The sequence below is a fragment of the Denticeps clupeoides genome, chromosome 7 (assembly GCF_900700375.1).
Source record: "Denticeps clupeoides chromosome 7, fDenClu1.1, whole genome shotgun sequence".
Lineage (NCBI taxonomy): Eukaryota > Metazoa > Chordata > Actinopteri > Clupeiformes > Denticipitidae > Denticeps > Denticeps clupeoides.
The window spans coordinates 20,181,983-20,205,839 of NC_041713.1; the positions used below are offsets into that span (position 1 = coordinate 20,181,983).

At 44.7% G+C, this 23,857-nt stretch overlaps 2 protein-coding genes across 4 annotated transcripts in view; both read left to right on the forward strand.

The window, feature by feature from the left end:
- The window catches only part of grid2ipa (glutamate receptor, ionotropic, delta 2 (Grid2) interacting protein, a), a 48,704-nt gene that overhangs the window by 20,106 nt on the left and 4,741 nt on the right, over positions 1-23,857 (forward strand). For all 3 annotated transcript variants that reach the window (XM_028985857.1, XM_028985858.1, XM_028985859.1), the window contains 12 exons: positions 12,634-12,909; positions 13,890-13,975; positions 15,043-15,112; positions 15,383-15,688; positions 17,882-18,033; positions 18,297-18,434; positions 18,931-19,031; positions 19,431-19,578; positions 19,729-20,033; positions 20,242-21,576; positions 21,694-21,781; positions 22,338-22,427. In XM_028985857.1, the coding sequence (XP_028841690.1) occupies positions 12,634-12,909; positions 13,890-13,975; positions 15,043-15,112; positions 15,383-15,688; positions 17,882-18,033; positions 18,297-18,434; positions 18,931-19,031; positions 19,431-19,578; positions 19,729-20,033; positions 20,242-21,576; positions 21,694-21,781; positions 22,338-22,427 (3,095 nt within the window). The remainder of the gene's footprint in view (positions 1-12,633; positions 12,910-13,889; positions 13,976-15,042; positions 15,113-15,382; positions 15,689-17,881; positions 18,034-18,296; positions 18,435-18,930; positions 19,032-19,430; positions 19,579-19,728; positions 20,034-20,241; positions 21,577-21,693; positions 21,782-22,337; positions 22,428-23,857) is intronic.
- On the forward strand, positions 1,111-3,101 carry LOC114793729 (uncharacterized). The gene is made up of 2 exons (XM_028985861.1): positions 1,111-1,765; positions 2,361-3,101. Exons 1-2 carry the CDS (start codon positions 1,413-1,415, stop codon positions 2,923-2,925), a joined length of 918 nt encoding a protein of 305 aa, XP_028841694.1. The 5' UTR covers positions 1,111-1,412; the 3' UTR covers positions 2,926-3,101.

Here is a 23,857-nt window from a genome sequence, read left to right on the forward strand (position 1 = left end):
TTCTATTGATTTGCTTTATGGATTTTATTCAGTATTTCCTGAGATATTATTTCCTTCTAAGGATTAGATGGTTTCTGCTAATTCCTGACTACATTTGTGTGGTAGTAGCTTGGTGGGTAACACACTCGCCTATGAACCAGAAGACCCAGGTTCAAATCCCACTTACTACCATTGTGTCCTGAGCAAGACACTTAACCTAAAACTGCTCCAGGGGGGGACTGTCCCTGTAACTACTGATTGTAAGTCACTCTGGATCAGGGCGTCTGGTAAATGCTGTAAATGTAGATTTGTTTTTGCTCTTTATGGGCTGAGAATGAAATGATTTGACCTTCCCACAGAACAGATGTTCCAGGCAGGTCATTACAATCTAAATCGGAGGTCCACTCTTTTTCTGAAGATTTCACCTGCTCCTTCTGGTTAAAAGAGCTGAATTTGTCCACGATGGGACGCGGTCTCGGAGCGCCGATGGACTCTTTTTCTCGGTGTCCTCCGGAGGCTTCAGATGGGTCTTGATGAAGGTTTCTACAGTATATTCGGCATGTTCTCCCGCAGATTCCGAGATGCTGCGGTCCTGGAGATCGGTGAAAGTTTCTTTTTTCACTTGATTTTCACTTGATAATTTTTTTTCACTTGATTCACATGATCAGTTGGAGACTTGACCGAGTTCCGTAGAGACGCGTTTTCAGCAGCGAGTTTTTCCACCTGCTGCTGCCTGAACTGCAGCGATTTAATTCTCGGTGTGGAATCTCGACCAGCGCCATCTTGCGTCGAGGCTGGGAAATCGCTGCCGATTTAGTCCAGGACGTCGGCGATGGTGATCCGGGGGATTGTGCCGTTTTGGCCGCCGAAGCTGCACTTTGACTTTTCTTCATGACTAAACTGTGAAAACGCCAGTAGGTGTATTCCTGAAGAGTTTCTACATTCTCCTCGCCGTCTTCACTATTCATTTCCGCCAGGTCTCTAGCGTCTGTCATCATTTCCGTTTTTCCCCCTGAAAACCCCATGAATGTCTATGAATCGTCTGTAATCAAAACCACGTCCCAAAATCAAATTTTGAATTTAATTTTTTTTTTATTTTGAATTTAATTTTTTTTTTTATTTTGAATTTAATTTTTTTTGACTAATCAGAATTTAATGGGCGTGGCCACGCCGCGGGGTCGTTTTTGACCAATCAGGATTAAATGGGCGTGGTGACGCGACGGGGTCGTTTTGGACCAATCAGAAACGAATGGCTAGAACTACCTGCACCAGGATTGGCCCCCACTATGCTGGGCCCCCCACTCGGAAAGTATTTAAGCAGCGAAGCAGCGCTGGGTCGTCAGACAAGCCAGAAAGAGAAAAGCAGATTCCAGTCTGAAATTAAGCTCCAGCGCTAGAGGCGTAGACACCTGATAATTGGAAAGTACAGGAACATGGAGATGCAGATGTTGGAACTGTGCAAGTCCCTCTGTGAACTTTGTTTGGAGGGTTACAGAGTTACAAAGAGCGGGAGTGATGCAGGAACACCACGGCAGTCCTGCGCCCGACAAGAGACCACCTCACCCGTTCAGAGGCAGAGGAAGAGGTCCTGGTCCAAGCCTTACGCACCAAGCGGAGGGAAAAGATTTAAGTGTGACTTGCAAATGGGCCCAAAAGACAAAAGCTCAGCAGTCATACCACAATTAACTCCGGAGAGAGGTCATCCAATCTATCCGGGCCGTAAATGGGTCAGAAGCTTTCATCAAGACCCATCTGAAGAGACCACCTCCCCTGCTCAGGGGCAGAGGAAGAGGTTCCGGTCCCAGACTTGCGCTCCAAGCGAAGGGACAACATTTAAGTGTGACTCGCAAATGAGCCCAAAAGACTTTAAAAGCTCAGCAGTCATACCACAAATAACGCCGGAGAGAGGTCATGCAATCAATCCGGGCCGTAAATGGGTCAGAAGCTTCAAGAGAAACCACAACTCAAGAAGATTTGACCCTGGCCAGCAGTTCAAGAGGCAAAACAGAAGCTTCAAGAGAAACCTCGACTCAAGAGGATTTCACCCTGTCCAGCAGTTCAAGAGGCAAAACAGAAGGTCTCAGCGACGCTGGAACCAAGATGAAAGGAACCTGCATGGACCTCACCTGAGTCAGCAGACGCAGCGGTCACTATACAGAAGCCAGGTCAACAACAACCATGGCAGACACAGACCGCGCTATATGCCACCCCCAAGCCTGCCCGAGGTGCAGACAGTCCGCACGTCTGTCTTTAAAAGATTGGGGCACTACTCATTTCCTTCAAGAACACAAGGAGGATCTTACTGTATGAAAAATGCAGATATTATGGTTAAACCATCAAGACCCATCTGAAGAGACCACCTCCCCTGCTCAGGGGCAGAGGAAGAGGTTCCGGTCCCAGACTTGCGCTCCAAGCGAAGGGACAACATTTAAGTGTGACTCGCAAATGAGCCCAAAAGACTTTAAAAGCTCAGCAGTCATACCACAAATAACGCCGGAGAGAGGTCATGCAATCAATCCGGGCCGTAAATGGGTCAGAAGCTTCAAGAGAAACCACAACTCAAGAAGATTTGACCCTGGCCAGCAGTTCAAGAGGCAAAACAGAAGCTTCAAGAGAAACCTCGACTCAAGAGGATTTCACCCTGTCCAGCAGTTCAAGAGGCAAAACAGAAGGTCTCAGCGACGCTGGAACCAAGATGAAAGGAACCTGCATGGACCTCACCTGAGTCAGCAGACGCAGCGGTCACTATACAGAAGCCAGGTCAACAACAACCATGGCAGACACAGACCGCGCTATATGCCACCCCCAAGCCTGCCCGAGGTGCAGACAGTCCGCACGTCTGTCTTTAAAAGATTGGGGCACTACTCATTTCCTTCAAGAACACAAGGAGGATCTTACTGTATGAAAAATGCAGATATTATGGTTAAACCATCAAGACCCATCTGAAGAGACCACCTCCCCTGCTCAGGGGCAGAGGAAGAGGTTCCGGTCCCAGACTTGCGCTCCAAGCGAAGGGACAACATTTAAGTGTGACTCGCAAATGAGCCCAAAAGACTTTAAAAGCTCAGCAGTCATACCACAAATAACGCCGGAGAGAGGTCATGCAATCAATCCGGGCCGTAAATGGGTCAGAAAGCTTCAAGAGAAACCACAACTCAAGAAGATTTGACCCTGGCCAGCAGTTCAAGAGGCAAAACAGAAGCTTCAAGAGAAACCTCGACTCAAGAGGATTTCACCCTGTCCAGCAGTTCAAGAGGCAAAACAGAAGGTCTCAGCGACGCTGGAACCAAGATGAAAGGAACCTGCATGGACCTCACCTGAGTCAGCAGACGCAGCGGTCACTATACAGAAGCCAGGTCAACAACAACCATGGCAGACACAGACCGCGCTATATGCCACCCCCAAGCCTGCCCGAGGTGCAGACAGTCCGCACGTCTGTCTTTCAAAGATTGGGGCACTACTCATTTCCTTCAAGAACACAAGGAGGATCTTACTGTATGATAAATGCAGATATTATGGTTAAATCATGAATAAAAATTGTTAATACAGTAACCTGCGGTAACTCTCTTTTCATTTACTAAAATGTCTTTAAGAGTACAAAACACACACAAATTCTTAAGTCTGGGGGAAAATGACAAGTATTCACATTTCAGCACTGGAGCTTCATAACCAGGTTGTAACTAGAGGATCAAAATCCAACAAAAGAAACAGGAGGAAGAGGCAAAACATAGAGAAACATATAAAAAATGGGCCAAGTAGACATTCTGCTTGAACTACATATTTATGTCAAAGAGTAGTTACAGATAGACCTCATTTGCACTTCGTGCAGACGTACAGATGTGGTCCTGGACGAGTGACCCTGTTTAGACAGAATTTGCACGTCCAGCGGACATCTTGTGTTACTCACTAGGCTACTAACCTGATTGGGGGTTAATTAGGTCAATGTGTCATTTCTGGGCAGAATCTAACATCTGTACAAGCCAGGCTCAGGCTCTAATTTCAGGTTAGTACAGGTCTTTACCGCCTATAACAATGTGCTGTCTTGAATCCAGTTCCTTCATGGATTAGGACAGTTCAGCTACATCTTCAGTTATACCTAGGCAATATGAAATGAGTACTTGGTAACTTCTCGCGGTGAGGTTGCAGGCGGCAATGAACTGAACTCAATTCTGCTAATAAGTCTGTCTAAATCCAACAAACTGTACTTTACAGTAGTTTATTCTGAAGCTTTCACCTTCATTTCTGTCTGTTGTGGAGAACTCACTTCTGGCACTTTGTCGTCAGAACAACATAACAATGTGGAACTTTAGTAGAGAGACCAATACCAAATACTGCATGGTAGCTGGAACCAGTTGGAGTTTGTGTCTACTGTGTTGTTGACGACGGGACTGTCTACAAATTGCTGCAAGCAGAGAAGGAAGCTCATCCATATACAGTACAGGCCAAAAGGTTAAACACACCTTCTCATTCAATGTGTTTTCTTTATTTTCATGACCATTTACGTTGGTAGATTCTCACTGACGGCATCAAAACTATGAATGAACACATGTGGAGTTATGTGGACCGTGAAAAAAATGGCTAATTTGTGGAAAAGTTTGCTATTTGTGAAGTGCAGCTATTTGTGTCTGAGCTCACACCTCTGTGTGTGTGTGTGTGGGCCCATATGTGTGTTTCATAAGATTCTCAGACGACTACTTCTCCCATGAGGACCAGCTAGCCGACTCTTTCATATACCAAATGTGACTGCAGTTTTCTATGCAGACAGATAACCAGGGGGCGACAGCTGGTAGGAAATGTGGGGTCCTTGTCTCTTTTACTGTTGGCAGAGTTCATATGAGTTTTTTCCTTCCTTTCCTGGAACATTTTACTGTTCACTACTATTTTTTTTTACCTGGTTGGCTAGAAATTGTAAGTGTGTTCAAAATTTGTGTCTTTTTGCTAAACATTTAGATTTTCTATTGATTTGCTTTATGGATTTTATTCAGTATTTCCTGAGATATTATTTCCTTCTAAGGATTAGATGGTTTCTGCTAATTCCTGACTACATTTGTGTGGTAGTAGCTTGGTGGGTAACACACTCGCCTATGAACCAGAAGACCCAGGTTCAAATCCCACTTACTACCATTGTGTCCTGAGCAAGACACTTAACCTAAAACTGCTCCAGGGGGGGACTGTCCCTGTAACTACTGATTGTAAGTCACTCTGGATCAGGGCGTCTGGTAAATGCTGTAAATGTAGATTTGTTTTTGCTCTTTATGGGCTGAGAATGAAATGATTTGACCTTCCCACAGAACAGATGTTCCAGGCAGGTCATTACAATCTAAATCGGAGGTCCACTCTTTTTCTGAAGATTTCACCTGCTCCTTCTGGTTAAAAGAGCTGAATTTGTCCACGATGGGACGCGGTCTCGGAGCGCCGATGGACTCTTTTTCTCGGTGTCCTCCGGAGGCTTCAGATGGGTCTTGATGAAGGTTTCTACAGTATATTCGGCATGTTCTCCCGCAGATTCCGAGATGCTGCGGTCCTGGAGATCGGTGAAAGTTTCTTTTTTCACTTGATTTTCACTTGATCATTTTTTTTCACTTGATTCACATGATCAGTTGGAGACTTGACCGAGTTCCGTAGAGACGCGTTTTCAGCAGCGAGTTTTTCCACCTGCTGCTGCCTGAACTGCAGCGATTTAATTCTCGGTGTGGAATCTCGACCAGCGCCATCTTGCGTCGAGGCTGGGAAATCGCTGCCGATTTAGTCCAGGACGTCGGCGATGGTGATCCGGGGGATTGTGCCGTTTTGGCCGCCGAAGCTGCACTTTGACTTTTCTTCATGACTAAACTGTGAAAACGCCAGTAGGTGTATTCCTGAAGAGTTTCTACATTCTCCTCGCCGTCTTCACTATTCATTTCCGCCAGGTCTCTAGCGTCTGTCATCATTTCCGTTTTTCCCCCTGAAAACCCCATGAATGTCTATGAATCGTCTGTAATCAAAACCACGTCCCAAAATCAAATTTTGAATTTAATTTTTTTACATTTTTTAATTTAATTTTTTTTTTAATTTTGAATTAAATTTTTTTTGACTAATCAGAATTTAATGGGCGTGGCCACGCCGCGGGGTCGTTTTTGACCAATCAGGATTAAATGGGCGTGGTGACGCGACGGGGTCGTTTTGGACCAATCAGAAACGAATGGCTAGAACTACCTGCACCAGGATTGGCCCCCACTATGCTGGGCCCCCCACTCGGAAAGTATTTAAGCAGCGAAGCAGCGCTGGGTCGTCAGACAAGCCAGAAAGAGAAAAGCAGATTCCAGTCTGAAATTAAGCTCCAGCGCTAGAGGCGTAGACACCTGATAATTGGAAAGTACAGGAACATGGAGATGCAGATGTTGGAACTGTGCAAGTCCCTCTGTGAACTTTGTTTGGAGGGTTACAGAGTTACAAAGAGCGGGAGTGATGCAGGAACACCACGGCAGTCCTGCGCCCGACAAGAGACCACCTCACCCGTTCAGAGGCAGAGGAAGAGGTCCTGGTCCAAGCCTTACGCACCAAGCGGAGGGAAAAGATTTAAGTGTGACTTGCAAATGGGCCCAAAAGACAAAAGCTCAGCAGTCATACCACAATTAACTCCGGAGAGAGGTCATCCAATCTATCCGGGCCGTAAATGGGTCAGAAGCTTTCATCAAGACCCATCTGAAGAGACCACCTCCCCTGCTCAGGGGCAGAGGAAGAGGTTCCGGTCCCAGACTTGCGCTCCAAGCGAAGGGACAACATTTAAGTGTGACTCGCAAATGAGCCCAAAAGACTTTAAAAGCTCAGCAGTCATACCACAAATAACGCCGGAGAGAGGTCATGCAATCAATCCGGGCCGTAAATGGGTCAGAAGCTTCAAGAGAAACCACAACTCAAGAAGATTTGACCCTGGCCAGCAGTTCAAGAGGCAAAACAGAAGCTTCAAGAGAAACCTCGACTCAAGAGGATTTCACCCTGTCCAACAGTTCAAGAGGCAAAACAGAAGGTCTCAGCGACGCTGGAACAAAGATGAAAGGAACCTGCATGGACCTCACCTGAGTCAGCAGACGCAGCGGTCACTATACAGAAGCCAGGTCAACAACAACCATGGCAGACACAGACCGCGCTATATGCCACCCCCAAGCCTGCCCGAGGTGCAGACAGTCCGCACGTCTGTCTTTCAAAGATTGGGGCACTACTCATTTCCTTCAAGAACACAAGGAGGATCTTACTGTATGATAAATGCAGATATTATGGTTAAATCATGAATAAAAATTGTTAATACAGTAACCTGCGGTAACTCTCTTTTCATTTACTAAAATGTCTTTAAGAGTACAAAACACACACAAATTCTTAAGTCTGGGGGAAAATGACAAGTATTCACATTTCAGCACTGGAGCTTCATAACCAGGTTGTAACTAGAGGATCAAAATCCAACAAAAGAAACAGGAGGAAGAGGCAAAACATAGAGAAACATATAAAAAATGGGCCAAGTAGACATTCTGCTTGAACTACATATTTATGTCAAAGAGTAGTTACAGATAGACCTCATTTGCACTTCGTGCAGACGTACAGATGTGGTCCTGGACGAGTGACCCTGTTTAGACAGAATTTGCACGTCCAGCGGACATCTTGTGTTACTCACTAATCTACTAACCTGATTGGGGGTTAATTAGGTCAATGTGTCATTTCTGGGCAGAATCTAACATCTGTACAAGCCAGGCTCAGGCTCTAATTTCAGGTTAGTACAGGTCTTTACCGCCTATAACAATGTGCTGTCTTGAATCCCGTTCCTTCATGGATTAGGACAGTTCAGCTACATCTTCAGTTATACCTAGGCAATATGAAATGAGTACATGGTAACTTCTCGCGGTGAGGTTGCAGGCGGCAATGAACTGAACTCAATTCTGCTAATAAGTCTGTCTAAATCCAACAAACTGTACTTTACAGTAGTTTATTCTGAAGCTTTCACCTTCATTTCTGTCAGTTGTGGAGAACTCACTTCTGGCACTTTGTCGTCAGAACAACATAACAATGTGGAACTTTAGTAGAGAGACCAATACCAAATACTGCATGGTAGCTGGAACCAGTTGGAGTTTGTGTCTACTGTGTTGTTGACGACGGGACTGTCTACAAATTGCTGCAAGCAGAGAGGGAAGCTCATCCATATACAGTACAGGCCAAAAGGTTAAACACACCTTCTCATTCAATGTGTTTTCTTTATTTTCATGACCATTTACGTTGGTAGATTCTCACTGACGGCATCAAAACTATGAATGAACACATGTGGAGTTATGTGGACCGTGAAAAAAATGGCTAATTTGTGGAAAAGTTTGCTATTTGTGAAGTGCAGCTATTTGTGTCTGAGCTCACACCTCTGTGTGTGTGTGTGTGTGGGCCCATATGTGTGTTTCATAAGATTCTCAGACGACTACTTCTCCCATGAGGACCAGCTAGCCGACTCTTTCATATACCAAATGTGACTGCAGTTTTCTATGCAGACAGATAACCAGGGGGCGACAGCTGGTAGGAAATGTGGGGTCCTTGTCTCTTTTACTGTTGGCAGAGTTCATATGAGTTTTTTCCTTCCTTTCCTGGAACATTTTACTGTTCACTACTATTTTTTTTACCTGGTTGGCTAGAAATTGTAAGCATGTTCAAAATTTGTGTCTTTTTGCTAAACATTTAGATTTTCTATTGATTTGCTTTATGGATTTTATTCAGTATTTCCTGAGATATTATTTCCTTCTAAGGATTAGATGGTTTCTGCTAATTCCTGACTACATTTGTGTGGTAGTAGCTTGGTGGGTAACACACTCGCCTATGAACCAGAAGACCCAGGTTCAAATCCCACTTACTACCATTGTGTCCTGAGCAAGACACTTAACCTAAAACTGCTCCAGGGGGGGACTGTCCCTGTAACTACTGATTGTAAGTCACTCTGGATCAGGGCGTCTGGTAAATGCTGTAAATGTAGATTTGTTTTTGCTCTTTATGGGCTGAGAATGAAATGATTTGACCTTCCCACAGAACAGATGTTCCAGGCAGGTCATTACAATCTAAATCGGAGGTCCACTCTTTTTCTGAAGATTTCACCTGCTCCTTCTGGTTAAAAGAGCTGAATTTGTCCACGATGGGACGCGGTCTCGGAGCGCCGATGGACTCTTTTTCTCGGTGTCCTCCGGAGGCTTCAGATGGGTCTTGATGAAGGTTTCTACAGTATATTCGGCATGTTCTCCCGCAGATTCCGAGATGCTGCGGTCCTGGAGATCGGTGAAAGTTTCTTTTTTCACTTGATTTTCACTTGATCATTTTTTTTTCACTTGATTCACATGATCAGTTGGAGACTTGACCGAGTTCCGTAGAGACGCGTTTTCAGCAGCGAGTTTTTCCACCTGCTGCTGCCTGAACTGCAGCGATTTAATTCTCGGTGTGGAATCTCGACCAGCGCCATCTTGCGTCGAGGCTGGGAAATCGCTGCCGATTTAGTCCAGGACGTCGGCGATGGTGATCCGGGGGATTGTGCCGTTTTGGCCGCCGAAGCTGCACTTTGACTTTTCTTCATGACTAAACTGTGAAAACGCCAGTAGGTGTATTCCTGAAGAGTTTCTACATTCTCCTCGCCGTCTTCACTATTCATTTCCGCCAGGTCTCTAGCGTCTGTCATCATTTCCGTTTTTGCCCCTGAAAACCCCATGAATGTCTATGAATCGTCTGTAATCAAAACCACGTCCCAAAATCAAATTTTGAATTTAATTTTTTTACATTTTTTAATTTAATTTTTTTTTAAATTTTGAATTTAATTTTTTTTGACTAATCAGAATTTAATGGGCGTGGCCACGCCGCGGGGTCGTTTTTGACCAATCAGGATTAAATGGGCGTGGTGACGCGACGGGGTCGTTTTGGACCAATCAGAAACGAATGGCTAGAACTACCTGCACCAGGATTGGCCCCCACTATGCTGGGCCCCCCACTCGGAAAGTATTTAAGCAGCGAAGCAGCGCTGGGTCGTCAGACAAGCCAGAAAGAGAAAAGCAGATTCCAGTCTGAAATTAAGCTCCAGCGCTAGAGGCGTAGACACCTGATAATTGGAAAGTACAGGAACATGGAGATGCAGATGTTGGAACTGTGCAAGTCCCTCTGTGAACTTTGTTTGGAGGGTTACAGAGTTACAAAGAGCGGGAGTGATGCAGGAACACCACGGCAGTCCTGCGCCCGACAAGAGACCACCTCACCCGTTCAGAGGCAGAGGAAGAGGTCCTGGTCCAAGCCTTACGCACCAAGCGGAGGGAAAAGATTTAAGTGTGACTTGCAAATGGGCCCAAAAGACAAAAGCTCAGCAGTCATACCACAATTAACTCCGGAGAGAGGTCATCCAATCTATCCGGGCCGTAAATGGGTCAGAAGCTTTCATCAAGACCCATCTGAAGAGACCACCTCCCCTGCTCAGGGGCAGAGGAAGAGGTTCCGGTCCCAGACTTGCGCTCCAAGCGAAGGGACAACATTTAAGTGTGACTCGCAAATGAGCCCAAAAGACTTTAAAAGCTCAGCAGTCATACCACAAATAACGCCGGAGAGAGGTCATGCAATCAATCCGGGCCGTAAATGGGTCAGAAGCTTCAAGAGAAACCACAACTCAAGAAGATTTGACCCTGGCCAGCAGTTCAAGAGGCAAAACAGAAGCTTCAAGAGAAACCTCGACTCAAGAGGATTTCACCCTGTCCAGCAGTTCAAGAGGCAAAACAGAAGATCTCAGCGACGCTGGAACCAAGATGAAAGGAACCTGCATGGACCTCACCTGAGTCAGCAGACGCAGCGGTCACTATACAGAAGCCAGGTCAACAACAACCATGGCAGACACAGACCACGCTATATACCACCCCCAAGCCTGCCCGAGGTGCAGACAGTCCGCACGTCTGTCTTTCAAAGATTGGGGCACTACTCATTTCCTTCAAGAACACAAGGAGGATCTTACTGTATGATAAATGCAGATATTATGGTTAAATCATGAATAAAAATTGTTAATACAGTAACCTGCGGTAACTCTCTTTTCATTTACTAAAATGTCTTTAAGAGTACAAAACACACACAAATTCTTAAGTCTGGGGGAAAATGACAAGTATTCACATTTCAGCACTGGAGCTTCATAACCAGGTTGTAACTAGAGGATCAAAATCCAACAAAAGAAACAGGAGGAAGAGGCAAAACATAGAGAAACATATAAAAAATGGGCCAAGTAGACATTCTGCTTGAACTACATATTTATGTCAAAGAGTAGTTACAGATAGACCTCATTTGCACTTCGTGCAGACGTACAGATGTGGTCCTGGACGAGTGACCCTGTTTAGACAGAATTTGCACGTCCAGCGGACATCTTGTGTTACTCACTAGGCTACTAACCTGATTGGGGGTTAATTAGGTCAATGTGTCATTTCTGGGCAGAATCTAACATCTGTACAAGCCAGGCTCAGGCTCTAATTTCAGGTTAGTACAGGTCTTTACCGCCTATAACAATGTGCTGTCTTGAATCCCGTTCCTTCATGGATTAGGACAGTTCAGCTACATCTTCAGTTATACCTAGGCAATATGAAATGAGTACATGGTAACTTCTCGCGGTGAGGTTGCAGGCGGCAATGAACTGAACTCAATTCTGCTAATAAGTCTGTCTAAATCCAACAAACTGTACTTTACAGTAGTTTATTCTGAAGCTTTCACCTTCATTTCCAACAGTTGTGGAGAACTCACTTCTGGCCCTTTGACAACGGGACTTTCTACAAACTGCTGCAAGCAGAGAAGGAAGCTCATCCATATACAGTACAGGCCAAAAGTTTGTACACACCTCCTCATTCAATGTGTTTTCTTTATTTTCATGACCATTTATGTTGGTAGATTCTCACTGAAGGCATGAAAACTATGAATGAACACATGTGGAGTTATGTACTTAACAAAAAGTGGAGACCTGGCCTCCACAGTCACCGGACCTGAACCCAGTTGAGATGGTTTGGGGTGAGCTGGACCGCAGAGTGAAGGCAAAGGGGCCAACAAGTGCTAAACACCTCTGGGAACTCCTTCAAGACTGTTGGAAAAGCATTTCAGGTGACGACCTGTTGAAGCTCATTGAGAGAATGCCAAGAGTGTGCAAAACAGTAATCAGAGCAAAGGGCGACTATATTTTGAAGAAACTAGAATATAAAACACGTTTTCAGTTATTTCACCTTTTTTTGTTAAGTACATAACTCCATGTGTTCATTCATAGTTTTGATGCCTTCAGTGAGAATCTACCAACGTAAATGGTCCTGAAAATTAAGAAAACACATTTGAATGAGAAGGTGTGTTTAACCTTTTGACCTGTACTGTAAGTCAACATGGAAGTAAGGCCGTACCTTACTGAAAGAAGACATGAACTGTTTTGTTCATCCACCAAATTTGACCGCATTTATGTTTCTGTGTGTGTGTTTGTGTGTGTGTGTTTGTGTGTGTGAGAGAGAGATAGACAGACAGCTCAGTAATTACCAGCAGTGCATTGGACGCATTTAACAATGGCGTTCACCACGCACGTGCAGAACCCTATGCCGCCATTCGTCCTCCCTGAAACCTTTCCTGTGAAATACTTGTTGTAAAATCTTTCTGACTGTCTGTCTTTTTTTTAAGGATCTTTATCCCTAAGAAACACCGGCAGCGATTTGACGATGTTGTCTCTCAGAGCCTGGCTAGTCGTCTTCGTGGGAGGAGTTTCAGTGAGTACAGTCGACACAATCGCTTGCGGCGCAGCCGTAGCGAAGACCACCCTGAGCGCCTGCTGGTGTCCACACGTGCCAGCTCTGTCCCCCGCACAGCCGTAGAAGATGGAGTCCCCCCTGCCTCCCGTGGCCTTCGCAAGACCACCTCCCTCATTGCTGGACATTCAGGCCCTAATGCGAATCGCAGGTTTGGATATCTGAAGATTATACCAAAATAGATTAAATCCCAAATCTTGACAAGATCTTGGACAAATCAATAGAAGCAATCTCATTGCCCGTTAGGGTTGCCAACCATCCCCAAATTGTCCAAGACCTCCCGAAACCTTCGGCCTTATGACATATTGTTTGTTTTGGTAGGTTGTACGGGCCGCACACAAATTGGGTAAAATTTTTGAAAGTACGGTGTACTATTGTGAAGAGGAAGAACTTTTCATTAGGAAAAAAGCAAAAAAGACCTGGACGTTTTTGGACTTTAGTGCTTTATCATGTGAGGTGATGCCACATTTTTAAGACCGCCCGGTCCTTCGGCCACTTTATTAGGAATGCCCGGTCCTTCTGCCACTTTATTAGGAAAGCCCGGGTCTTTGGCCACTTTATTAGGAACACCCCTTCCTGTCGGCCACTTTATTAAGACCACCCGGTCCTTCGGCCACATTATTAGGAACGCATGGTCCTTTGGCCACTTTATTAGGAATGCCTTGAGGTAACATGCTAATTTTTTAACATGCTCAAAACGTCACCAAATTTAACATGACACATCTTGGCCAGGTCCGGTTAGCATTTTTTAGGTGTACTAGCATTAGCATGCTAACATGCTAATTTTTAGACATGATCCAAACGTCACCAAATTTAATGTGACACATATTGGCCGCGCTCTGTTAGCGTTTTTGATATTAGCATGCAAGCATAATCATGCTAAAATGCAAATTTTTAAGCATGGTCCAAACGTCACCAAATTTAATGTGATGCATCTTGGCCAAACCCTATTAGCATTTTTGACATTATTATGTTAGCATTCGCATGCTTAAATGTTAATTTTTCAACATGTTCTAAACGTCACCAACGTTTCCAAGGCCTTGCCCGCTAATTACCAGGAGCAGAATACAGCCTGCCTGCATGAGGTCTGCTGTTGAGATAATGCTCATTTTCTGTGTTTCTGCCATTTAGAACGGTCAGAGTACACAAAGGCAATCAGAGTTTTGGCTTCACTCTGCGTGGGCATGCTCCAGTATGGATCGACTCAGTTATTCCCGGTATGGATGGAAAGTTATACTACTTGTTTAGTAGTTACACTACTCTCCCTCATTGTAATAGTCGCTGGATAAAGTACCAGACAAGGAAGACGGGTTGCAGTCAGCATCATTAATTTGTTAATTGATCATGTCATGGTCTGTTTTGATTGTAATTGCCTTAAAAATTAACTAAATAAAACACATTTAGTTTAGTGTTTAGTTAAACTAAAGACACATGAAAGCCTTTCATCAGCAACAAATACAGTGTATATGAAAAGTGTACACACCCCTGCCAGGGTTTCATAACATAATCTGTACAATTCGGTTGAAAAACACGTATTATAAAAAAAACGTATTATAATTCTGTATTCTCCATATTTTGGACTAGGTTTACAAGGTGGAAGCAAGATGGGGAAAAAAATCATAGGAAAATATGTTATGGTCTGATCAGAACATTTTGAAGCAAAGACAACACTTTGCGTCACCAAGAGAACACCGCACCCATGGTGAAGCATGGCGGTGACTATATCAGGCTTATAAACAGTAACAGAATTATGAACCGTAACTTTTGGCCAAAAATATTTGGCCGTTTCTGAAGGACGTTGAAGAGAGATTTCATCTTTCATTACTACAATGACCCAAAGCACACATCCAAATCAAGAACAGTATGGCTTCAGCCGAATAAATATTTTATTTTAGAATGGCCCAGCCAGACCACAAGAGATGCCCGTACAATCTGACAGATTCGGAATGCATTTGAAAGGATTTCTACCCAAGAAGACAGTAATTAAGTCTTTATTTAAATTCAAAGGTGCTGCAACTAAGTATTAATGACTCCCTGTTGCGCCTGACGGCTTAATTGAACTTTAAAGTTAGGATGGTAGTAGCCTTAGCCTAGTGGGTAACACACCCAACTATGAACCAGGCGACCACAAAGTCACAGGTTCAAACCCCTCTTACTACCATGATGTTTCAGAGCAAGACACTTAACCCTGAATTGTGATTGCAACAGAGACCATGGCTCCAGATTTGACAGCTCCTCTCTCTCCCTCCCTCCCCACCTCCTTTACCTGTGTTTGTTTCTGCAGGCAGTCCAGCGGAAAAGGCTGGTCTGAAACCTGGAGACCGCATCCTCTTCCTCAATGGACTAGACATGAGGTGCAACCTTCTGACCAGGCCTCTGGTTCTCCCACTGCAGCCAGAGCTGCTACAGTTTCAGTTTAAATTTTTCAGGGTACAGAAGGAACACATTGTTAAGTCAGTGGTTCATCAGTTTTCAACGTGTGCCTGACATTAATTCCGTTCATTCAAGACTCAGTCAGATTAAATACAATAAAACAGTCTGGTACAATGTTTGCTGCGTGTGGTTTTGCGTGAGCGGTTGAGTGTGTGCTGTGTTTGATTTCATGTGTCTGTGTGCTCACACAGAAACTGCTCTCATGAGAAGGTGGTGACAATGTTGCAGGGCAGTGGTGCCATGCCCACCCTGGTGGTGGAGGATGGGCCCCCAATGTTTGTTCTGCCCGATCCAGAGCTGCAGGCACAACAGGGCTCCCCCAGGGGGCGCTCTCGCTCCCGCTCCCCCGTGCTGAGCTCGCTGCAGTGGGTGGCAGAGATTCTGCCTCCCAGCATCCGTGTACAGGGGCGCACCTTCAGCCAGCAACTGGAGCACCTGCTCACCCCGCAGGAGAGATATGCTGTCTGTAAGGCCTTGGAAGCCTTCTTCCAGCACAGGTACTTCACCGCGCCTTTAATAACTTTACTGCACCTCATATAACTTTATATCAACATAAATGTGGCAGATGTCTTTCAAAAACACAAGCAGCTAAACTGTGACTTTACGGTTACTGTATTGTAAGTAATGAGTAGACACAGGGAGAGTCCCACTGGAGGGGCTCAGCATCCAGAATTCTTTTATATATTCTGTTACAAATGGCCTTTTTCAAAATGGTGCAAACCCAGTGGTCCACAAACGTTTGTTGTTTAAATCACAAGCTAATCCAACTCAAACTGAAAAATTACACTTCAATAAAACCTCAACTAAATATTTAAATTTCACATTTTGACTTCTGACTCTTTAAACATGGCTCAGATTAACTTGCATTCAGTAGACACAATGCACCCACTCCTGTTTTATACAGATTTCTCTACTGTGTCTGTTAAAATGATGAGTAAAAATTTGAATGTTTTTAGGCACAAAAAAAAAGCAATTTCTGTGGTACTTTATTCTACCCTGAAAATTCCACCCCAGTGTTTCCACTCCTCATATTGAAGCTTTAGCAGCAGATATTTACATTTACATTTACATTTACGGCATTTGGCAGACGCCCTTATCCAGAGCGACTTACAACGTGCTTTCAAGTTACCATCGATGAAGAGATCAATTCTGGTTCACTAGGACCCCAACTATGAATACATCTATTTAGTTCACTCTGTTGTAGATTCTGTACACAAAGTTCGACAACAAGAAAATTACAATTTAATCTAAGTATTCTTTAAAGAGGAAGGTCTTGAGCTGTCGTTTGAAGGTGCTCAGTGACTGAGCTGTTCTGACCTCGAGGGGAAGTTCATTCCACCACCGAGGGGCCAAGATGGAGAAAAGTCTGGATGAATGTTTTCCTTTTACCTTCAGAGATGGAGGGACCAGGCGAGCAGTACTGGAGGCTCGGAGTAAACGAGGTGCAGTGCGGGGTGTAATAAGGGCTGTGAGGTAGGATGGTGCTGCTCCATGTTTGGCTTTGTAGGCCAGCATCAGTATTTTGAACCTGATGCGTGCAGCTACTGGGAGCCAGTGAAGGGAACGTAGCAGAGGGGTGGTATGGGAGAATTTGGGGAGGTTGAAGATCAGTCGTGCTGCTGCATTTTGTATGAGTTGAAGAGGTCTGATGGTACATAGAGGTAGACCAGCTAGAAGGGAGTTACAGTAGTCCAGTCGTGAGATTACTAAGGACTGAACCAGTAGTTGGGTGGCCTGGGTTGACAGATAAGGGCGAATTCGTCTGATATTGTAGAGAAGGAATCTACATGAGCGGGAAAGATTGCTGATGTGAGTTGAGAAGGAGAGTTGGTTGTCTATTGTTACCCCAAGGTTGCGGGCTGTTGCAGAAGGAGAGAGCTGCGAGTTGTCTAGGTAAATAGCAAGATCCTGATGTGGTGAAGAATCTGCTGGAATTAATATTAGTTCAGTTTTGGTGGGATTGAGTTGGAGGTGATGGGCTGCCATCCAAGACGAGATGTCGGTTAGACATGCAGAGATTTTGGAAGCAGCATGAAGATCAGAGGGAGGAAAGGAGAAGAGGAGTTGTGTGTCGTCAGCATAGCATAGATATGGTCATGGTAGTTCAAAAAAGGGCTTTCTGCACTTTCTTTCTGACCCTCTATGCCATTAAATCTTGTTTAATATGTTCAGTATCAGTATCAGAATCTTTATTGTCACTTTTACAAGTACAACAAGCAGTCCCTAAGTGGCAGTGGTTAGTGGTTAAGGAAGCGGCCCCGTAATCAGAAGGTTGCTGGTTCGAATCCTGATCTGCCAAGTTACCACTGAGGTGCCACTGAGCAAAGCACCGTCCCCACACACTGCTCCCCGGGCGCCTGTCATGGCTGCCCACTGCTCACTCAGGGTGATGGGTTAAATGCAGAGGACAAATTTCTCTGCGTGCACTGTGTGCTGTGCTGCTGTGTATCACGTGTGACAAACTTTCACTTTCATTAATGCAGAGGACAAATTTCACTGTGTGCACCCTGTGCTGTGCTGCTGTGTATCACGTGTGACAATCACTTCACTTTCACTTTCACTAATCTGGAGAGGTATCTTAAATACTGTGTGTAAAAATGAAAGAATGAAGAATATATAATACAAATATAATACAAAATGTAAAATAAAAATGAGCTCATGTCATGATGGGTTTTTGTTTTGCTGAACAGGAATGTGGACACGCTGATTGTTGATGTGTTTCCCGTGCTGGATACGCCAGCCAAGCAGGTGCTGTGGCAGTTCATCTACCAGTTGCTGACATATGATGAGCAGGAGCATTGCCAAAGCAAGATCTCGCGCTTCCTGGGCTACAGAGTCACTCGTTTGTATTCATTACTCAACACTGTTACTTTGCTGACATAATTGTCTCCACTTTCCTATAATATATACAGCATGTGCCTCAAAAAAGTAAGTGGACCATTTGGAATGACCTGGAACTTCTAGCCTGCTTTGTGAAGTATTGCTTAGTGCCCTCAATATGTCATGAGAAGGGGTCTGGTTGTTCCAGAAGCATTCACTTACATTCGGCTGTTTGGGCCGTATGTGAAAGGGTGAGGATGTGTGTGTGATTGTGTCTTTATTCAGTTCCTCCACTGGAACCCGAACCTGCTCCTGAACCACACAGGCGCAGCAGCTCCATGAAGGTGACTGGGACCACCCACAGGAGCAGTGTCCGTGGTCACAGCTCAGACGACCTGGTCATAGGGACACATCTTGGAATGGGTACATCTACACACACACACCATGTTCTGTTGATCTGGTCACAGGGATTTACACCACACACACTATAGTGGATGTTAGATATATGTCACACATCTCATATGCTCCTAATTTATTGATTTCTGTAAATAATACAGTAGTTACAAAATTTACAGTAGTTACATACTCAGTGGTATACACAGTCCCCCTGGAAACAGGGGGCACAGAGTTCACGGACACAATTTTTGTAAGTGCAGTTTGAATCTGGGTCTTCTGGTTCATTAAGAAGTGTGCTACCCACTAGGCCACATGTGACAAGTGACATTGCATTGTGTGTATGATCATGTGTTCAGTGAATTTTCAGTTCTGTCCGTAATAAATAAGTGGATGATATTTTTTATTGAATATGTAGTCTTCCTCGTGCGAATTTGGTTATATTGATAATTCTAAAGACTGTTGGTTTTGGTTTAATCATTTTCAACTATCCTGCCTTCATCTTCTTCATGTACATTTTGTTTAGGGATCCGTACTGAGCCAGTGGAAGTAGGCATGAGGCTAGCACCAGGAGAGAGGCAGTCTGGAGATGGCACCTCTCTCCCTGAGACCCCCAACCTCACCAATGTAAGTGCTGACCTGAATCAAAAGATGGGCATTCAAACACACCATCTGATTTCTGCACAAGTTTTGCAGATATTAGGTTGGTTGTTTCCAAACAGACATTCCGTGAGTAATTTGCCTGTCTCAAGGCAAACAACCTTTTCACTCAGATATCCGAATCATGAGTGTGGCAGGTTGTAAGTAGTGTGGTTTGGAATGAAAATATTCTGCCAAGGACCGAACTGAGAAAACAATGACTTAAAACATTTATTGAATAATTGCATTGCAAAACTTTTAATGTCTTGACTGGAGCAATTCATTAAAGACTAGTTTAAATTGATCCCTTATTTACCATTTTGCACAGAATGAATAAAGTTTGTCAGTTAAGGGTTAAGCATTAATGGTGGCTTTTTAATTCTCCAGCTGTCTGCTGTCTATGCGGAGCTGGAGAACGCATACTCAGGAAAAAGGTCGAAGTCTCTGAAGAGCCGACCCCCACCCCCACCGGACACTTTGACTGGAATTGACCCCTTTGCACATGCCTCCTCCCCTGTTGTGCATGTGACATCAGGTAATGACCTCAGCGTCTGGCACGTAGTTCCAAATTGGAAATCTCGTAACCCCTTTTGTGGGCGCCTGAGCGTTAAACTCTGAGATTATGTTCCGAAAATAATTGTTTATGTGTATAATGTATTGATATTAGTATGACTTCACTTTGCAGGTAGCCGAAAATCTATGCAGCCCCAGATGTGGACAGAGCCTCTACCAGAACCTCAATTTTACCCACCTGCCCTGCCAACGCAGGGCAGTTCTGAATCCAACCCCTACATGAGCCTGGACAGCCCTCCTCCATCACCCCCAAACTACCCCCCTAGCCCTCCTACACGCCTCAAGAAACGCTACACCTTCTCCCGGCCTCCACTCAGCCTAGACACCGATCGATTCCTGGATGCTCTGAACGAGCAGCTCGGCCAGCAAGTGGGGGTGGTGGATGATTTCTTGTCGCCTGAAAATGACTATGAGGAGGTAGTTCTTTAGGATTTTCTCAACATATTTAAGCAAAGGAGTTGTGTCCTGGTTAAACAGCTTCCCCTCAATTTCAAACTAGGTGACTAAAAGTTTATAATGACTCTCAGGTTCTGTGTAAAATATAAAAATGCAGGACCACATGGTTGTACTGTATCGGAAATCTTTTATTGAGGTTGATGTTTATTTTGAATGCTTCTATCGTCAGGATGTTGTCCAAATGAGCTTCCAGGACATGGAAGATGAGGTGGATGAAGACGAGGAGGAGATAGAGGAGGAGGAAGAAGAGGAAGATGAGGAGGAAGAGGGGGTATTCCTTCCTCCAGAGCTGAGTAGCCCAAGTGAAATGCAGGCAGGTGGCAGCAGTGAAGATGCCAGTTCCCTCTCATATTCCTCTGGTTCTGAGCACATCCCCCCTCCTCCTCTGACCCCTCCACCTCCACCCCCTGTGCAGTTCAATGACCCACCACTGCCCACGGGCATGGCCTTCACTCCTGAACACTCTGCCCGCATTCTCACCTTCCGAAGGCATCCTGGTCCTCCTCCTCCACCCCCTCCTCGGGCCAACCCACCACCACCAAAGCGTCAATCCTTGCACAAGGTCTTGCCAACACGGGAGGAACTGCTGCTCAGCCAGCACCACCACCAGCCCCCCATTCAGCAGCTTCAAGAGCACCAATCTCTGCCCCTCCAATCGTCTTCCCAGGCTCTCCATCAGGCCCATGCCTTGGAGCAACAACATCACCAGTCCCTGCCCCTGATGCCCACAGAATCCTCTAGCCACCACACTCATGCGCTCTACCAGATGCATCTGGCACAGCAGCCCCATCAGTCACCTCACCAATCTCATCAGTCTGCACATCAAAGTCATCAAAGTGCTCATCAGACACACCAACAGGCCAATCAGCCTCACCAGACCCACCATGCTGCTCACCTGGCACACCAGAGCCAACACCTCCATCAAACTGGCCAGTCTTCTGGTTCCCTTCAGCAAGTCCAGCAGGCCCACCAAGCTCATCAGACTCACCAAGTCCAACCCACTTCATCCTCACCACTACCAATGCACCCCATCCAGCAGCAACAGCACTTCCATTCAATCCATCAGACTTACCCACCAGCCCAGCCTGGTCTCCTCCTCCAGCAGGTCCACCAGACACACCCAATCTATCACTCATACTCCCACCCAATTCATCCCAGCCAGCCAGTCCAGCAGATGGCCCAGCAGCACATTCTGACCACTTTTCAACCCCTTCCTCCTCAGCCACAGCCACCCCCACCACCTCCACCACAGCCGCCTTCTCATCATGTGCCCCCCTCCATCCAGCATGTTCGCCAAAGCCCACAGATACACCTCCACCACCCACAGTCACAGGTGCAACCACAGTCCCATCTGGAGCCACCACCGCCTCCACCCTTGCCTCCACCCTGTGTGCCCCCACCACTTCCCAGACCCTCACCCCAGCGTGCTGATTCCAGTCACATGAGTGTGAAAAGGCTGCGGTGGGAACAGGTGGAGAACTCTGAAGGCACCATCTGGGGCCAGGTAAACCATACCATCTATCCATTAGGGGCCATTTCCAATCAGGTAATGGGTATTAATTCATTTTACAGCCCAATGTTTTTTTTTTCATAATGTTTACAGTTGGGATCTCTTTTACAGTTGGGAGAAGACTCAGACTATGATAAGCTGAGTGATATGGTGAAGTACCTTGACTTGGAGCTGCATTTTGGCACACAGAAGGCTCCTGGTTAGTAGTTTGTCTTTTTTAAATAGAATTTTCATATTTCTTAAACCTCAGATTGAAAGATTTGGCCAAGAGCACAGACACAACAAGCATTGTTCACAATTCAAAATTACTAGTTCACTTTGTACAAATGAAAAAATAATATTCCAAAAATGAACTAGTTCATGTTTATTTATTTATTTTTTATGAATATCAATGAGTGGCTCTTACTCTTGCGAGTTTGAACATATTCACGTTCATCCTCAGTAAAATTATTCATTCAGTTCACAAATATATGAAGATGTTCACTGAAAGCATTCATGCAGTTCACTGCTTAAAAATATGTGAGAAAGCTGTGGCCTATGTTGAGATATTGACTTTGCTAATTCTGAAGAATCTTAACATTTTAATTTTTGTTTATTTGTGTATTTTGGGGCTTCTCCAATGTATGTTCCTATATTCTTCTATTAGCATACATATAAGCATGTAATATGTAATGAGTACTCTGTTTGTTTTGATTGATCTTCACAGTTCCACTGAGACCTGTGTGCACGCTTCATGATCAGATTTTTTGTGTTAGTATCTGTTCCAGAGCCGATGCCACAACCAGAGACATTTAAAAAGAGGGATGTTGTGGAGATTCTGTCACATAAGAAGGCCTACAATGCCTGTGAGTTTGGAGTTCAGCAGTGTGTGAACAAATAACAAGTCACTGTGTATTGAGCAGTGTTGGTATATTTAAACCATGGTCTTGACATGAAAGTCATCATTTAAATTCCTTTGAGCATGAAGTCAAAGGAATTGTCCTGATGCACAAAGGGGAAAGTTAATTTCTGCTTCTTTGAAGGTGAGGACTCTAGGACTCAGCTCTAGAAAGAGTACGGCCACCTAAACTGAGTGATCAGGGCAGAAGGGCTCCAGAGGTCCTCTGTATACAGAGGAGAACCTTCTAGAAGGACAACCATCTCTGTAGAAATCAGGCCTGTATAGTAGAGTTGCCAGACGGAAGCCACTCCTTAGTAAAAGGCACATAAAGTACCTTAAGGACTTAAGGATGAGAAACTAAATTCTCTGGTGAGATGGAACAAAGATTGAACTCTTTGGTGTGAATGCCAGGTGTCAACCAGGCACCGCTCATCACCAGGCCAATTCAATCCCTACAGTGAAGCATGGTGGTGGCAGCATTATGCTGTGGGGATGTTTTTCAGCTGCAGGAACTGGGAGACTAGTCAGGATAGAGGGAAAGATGACTGCAGCAACGTACAGAGACATCATGGATGAAAACTTGCTCCAGAGCACATCTTTCAGCAGGACAACGACCTTAAGCACACAGCCAAGATATCAAAGGAGCATCTTCAGGACGACACTGTCAATGTCCTTGAGTGGGCCAGCCAGAGATCAGACTCAATCTAATCAAACATTTCTGGAGAGATCTTAAAATAGCTGATGGAGCTTCAGGGGTGCTGCAAAGAGGAATGGGCCAAACTGGCCTAGGATAAGTGTGCCAAGCTTGTGGCATCATTTTCCAAAAGACCTGGGGCTGCCAAAGGTGCACTGACCATGTATTCAGCACAACTTTTTTCATGTTGTCATTATGGAGTGTTGTGAATGCAAAAAGTTTTTTGATTAATCTATTTTGGAATAAGGCTGTAACATAACAAAATGTGGAAAAGGTGATATGCAGTGAATATTTTCCGCATGCACCGTATATCCCAAATTCGGGAAAAATGAATACATTCCTTATATTTTAATAAAACGATCACTAAAATACTTTCAAATCACACATGCCAATATTTTAGTCACAACAAAATACAGATAACATATATGTTTTAATGTTTTATGCATAAAATTATCTCATTTCAACTTTAAAGTTGAAACCTTTTAGTATTGTCACTGACACAATCAGGCCGATGAACAATGCAATGTCATCTGAGGGACCAATTTTTATGAATCATTTGATGACGTCATGCACTGTAGGTGATGCGATTTTCAAGGACTTTATACATAGTTTTTAAAGTGTTCCACAATCCTTTTTTGACACCCTTTTTTTAGTCACAAGTACCAGTGAAAAACTTGCCATCAAGTACATCACCTGTCTGC

Bases quoted from the DNA above. Each gene is read 5' to 3' on its own strand.
- LOC114793729 (XM_028985861.1), top strand. From the start codon at position 1,413: ATGGAGATGCAGATGTTGGAACTGTGCAAGTCCCTCTGTGAACTTTGT. The intron at 1,766-2,360 runs GAAGAGGTTCCG...TCAGGGGCAGAG, and splicing joins TCCCCTGCTCAGGGGCAGAG to GAAGAGGTTCCGGTCCCAGA.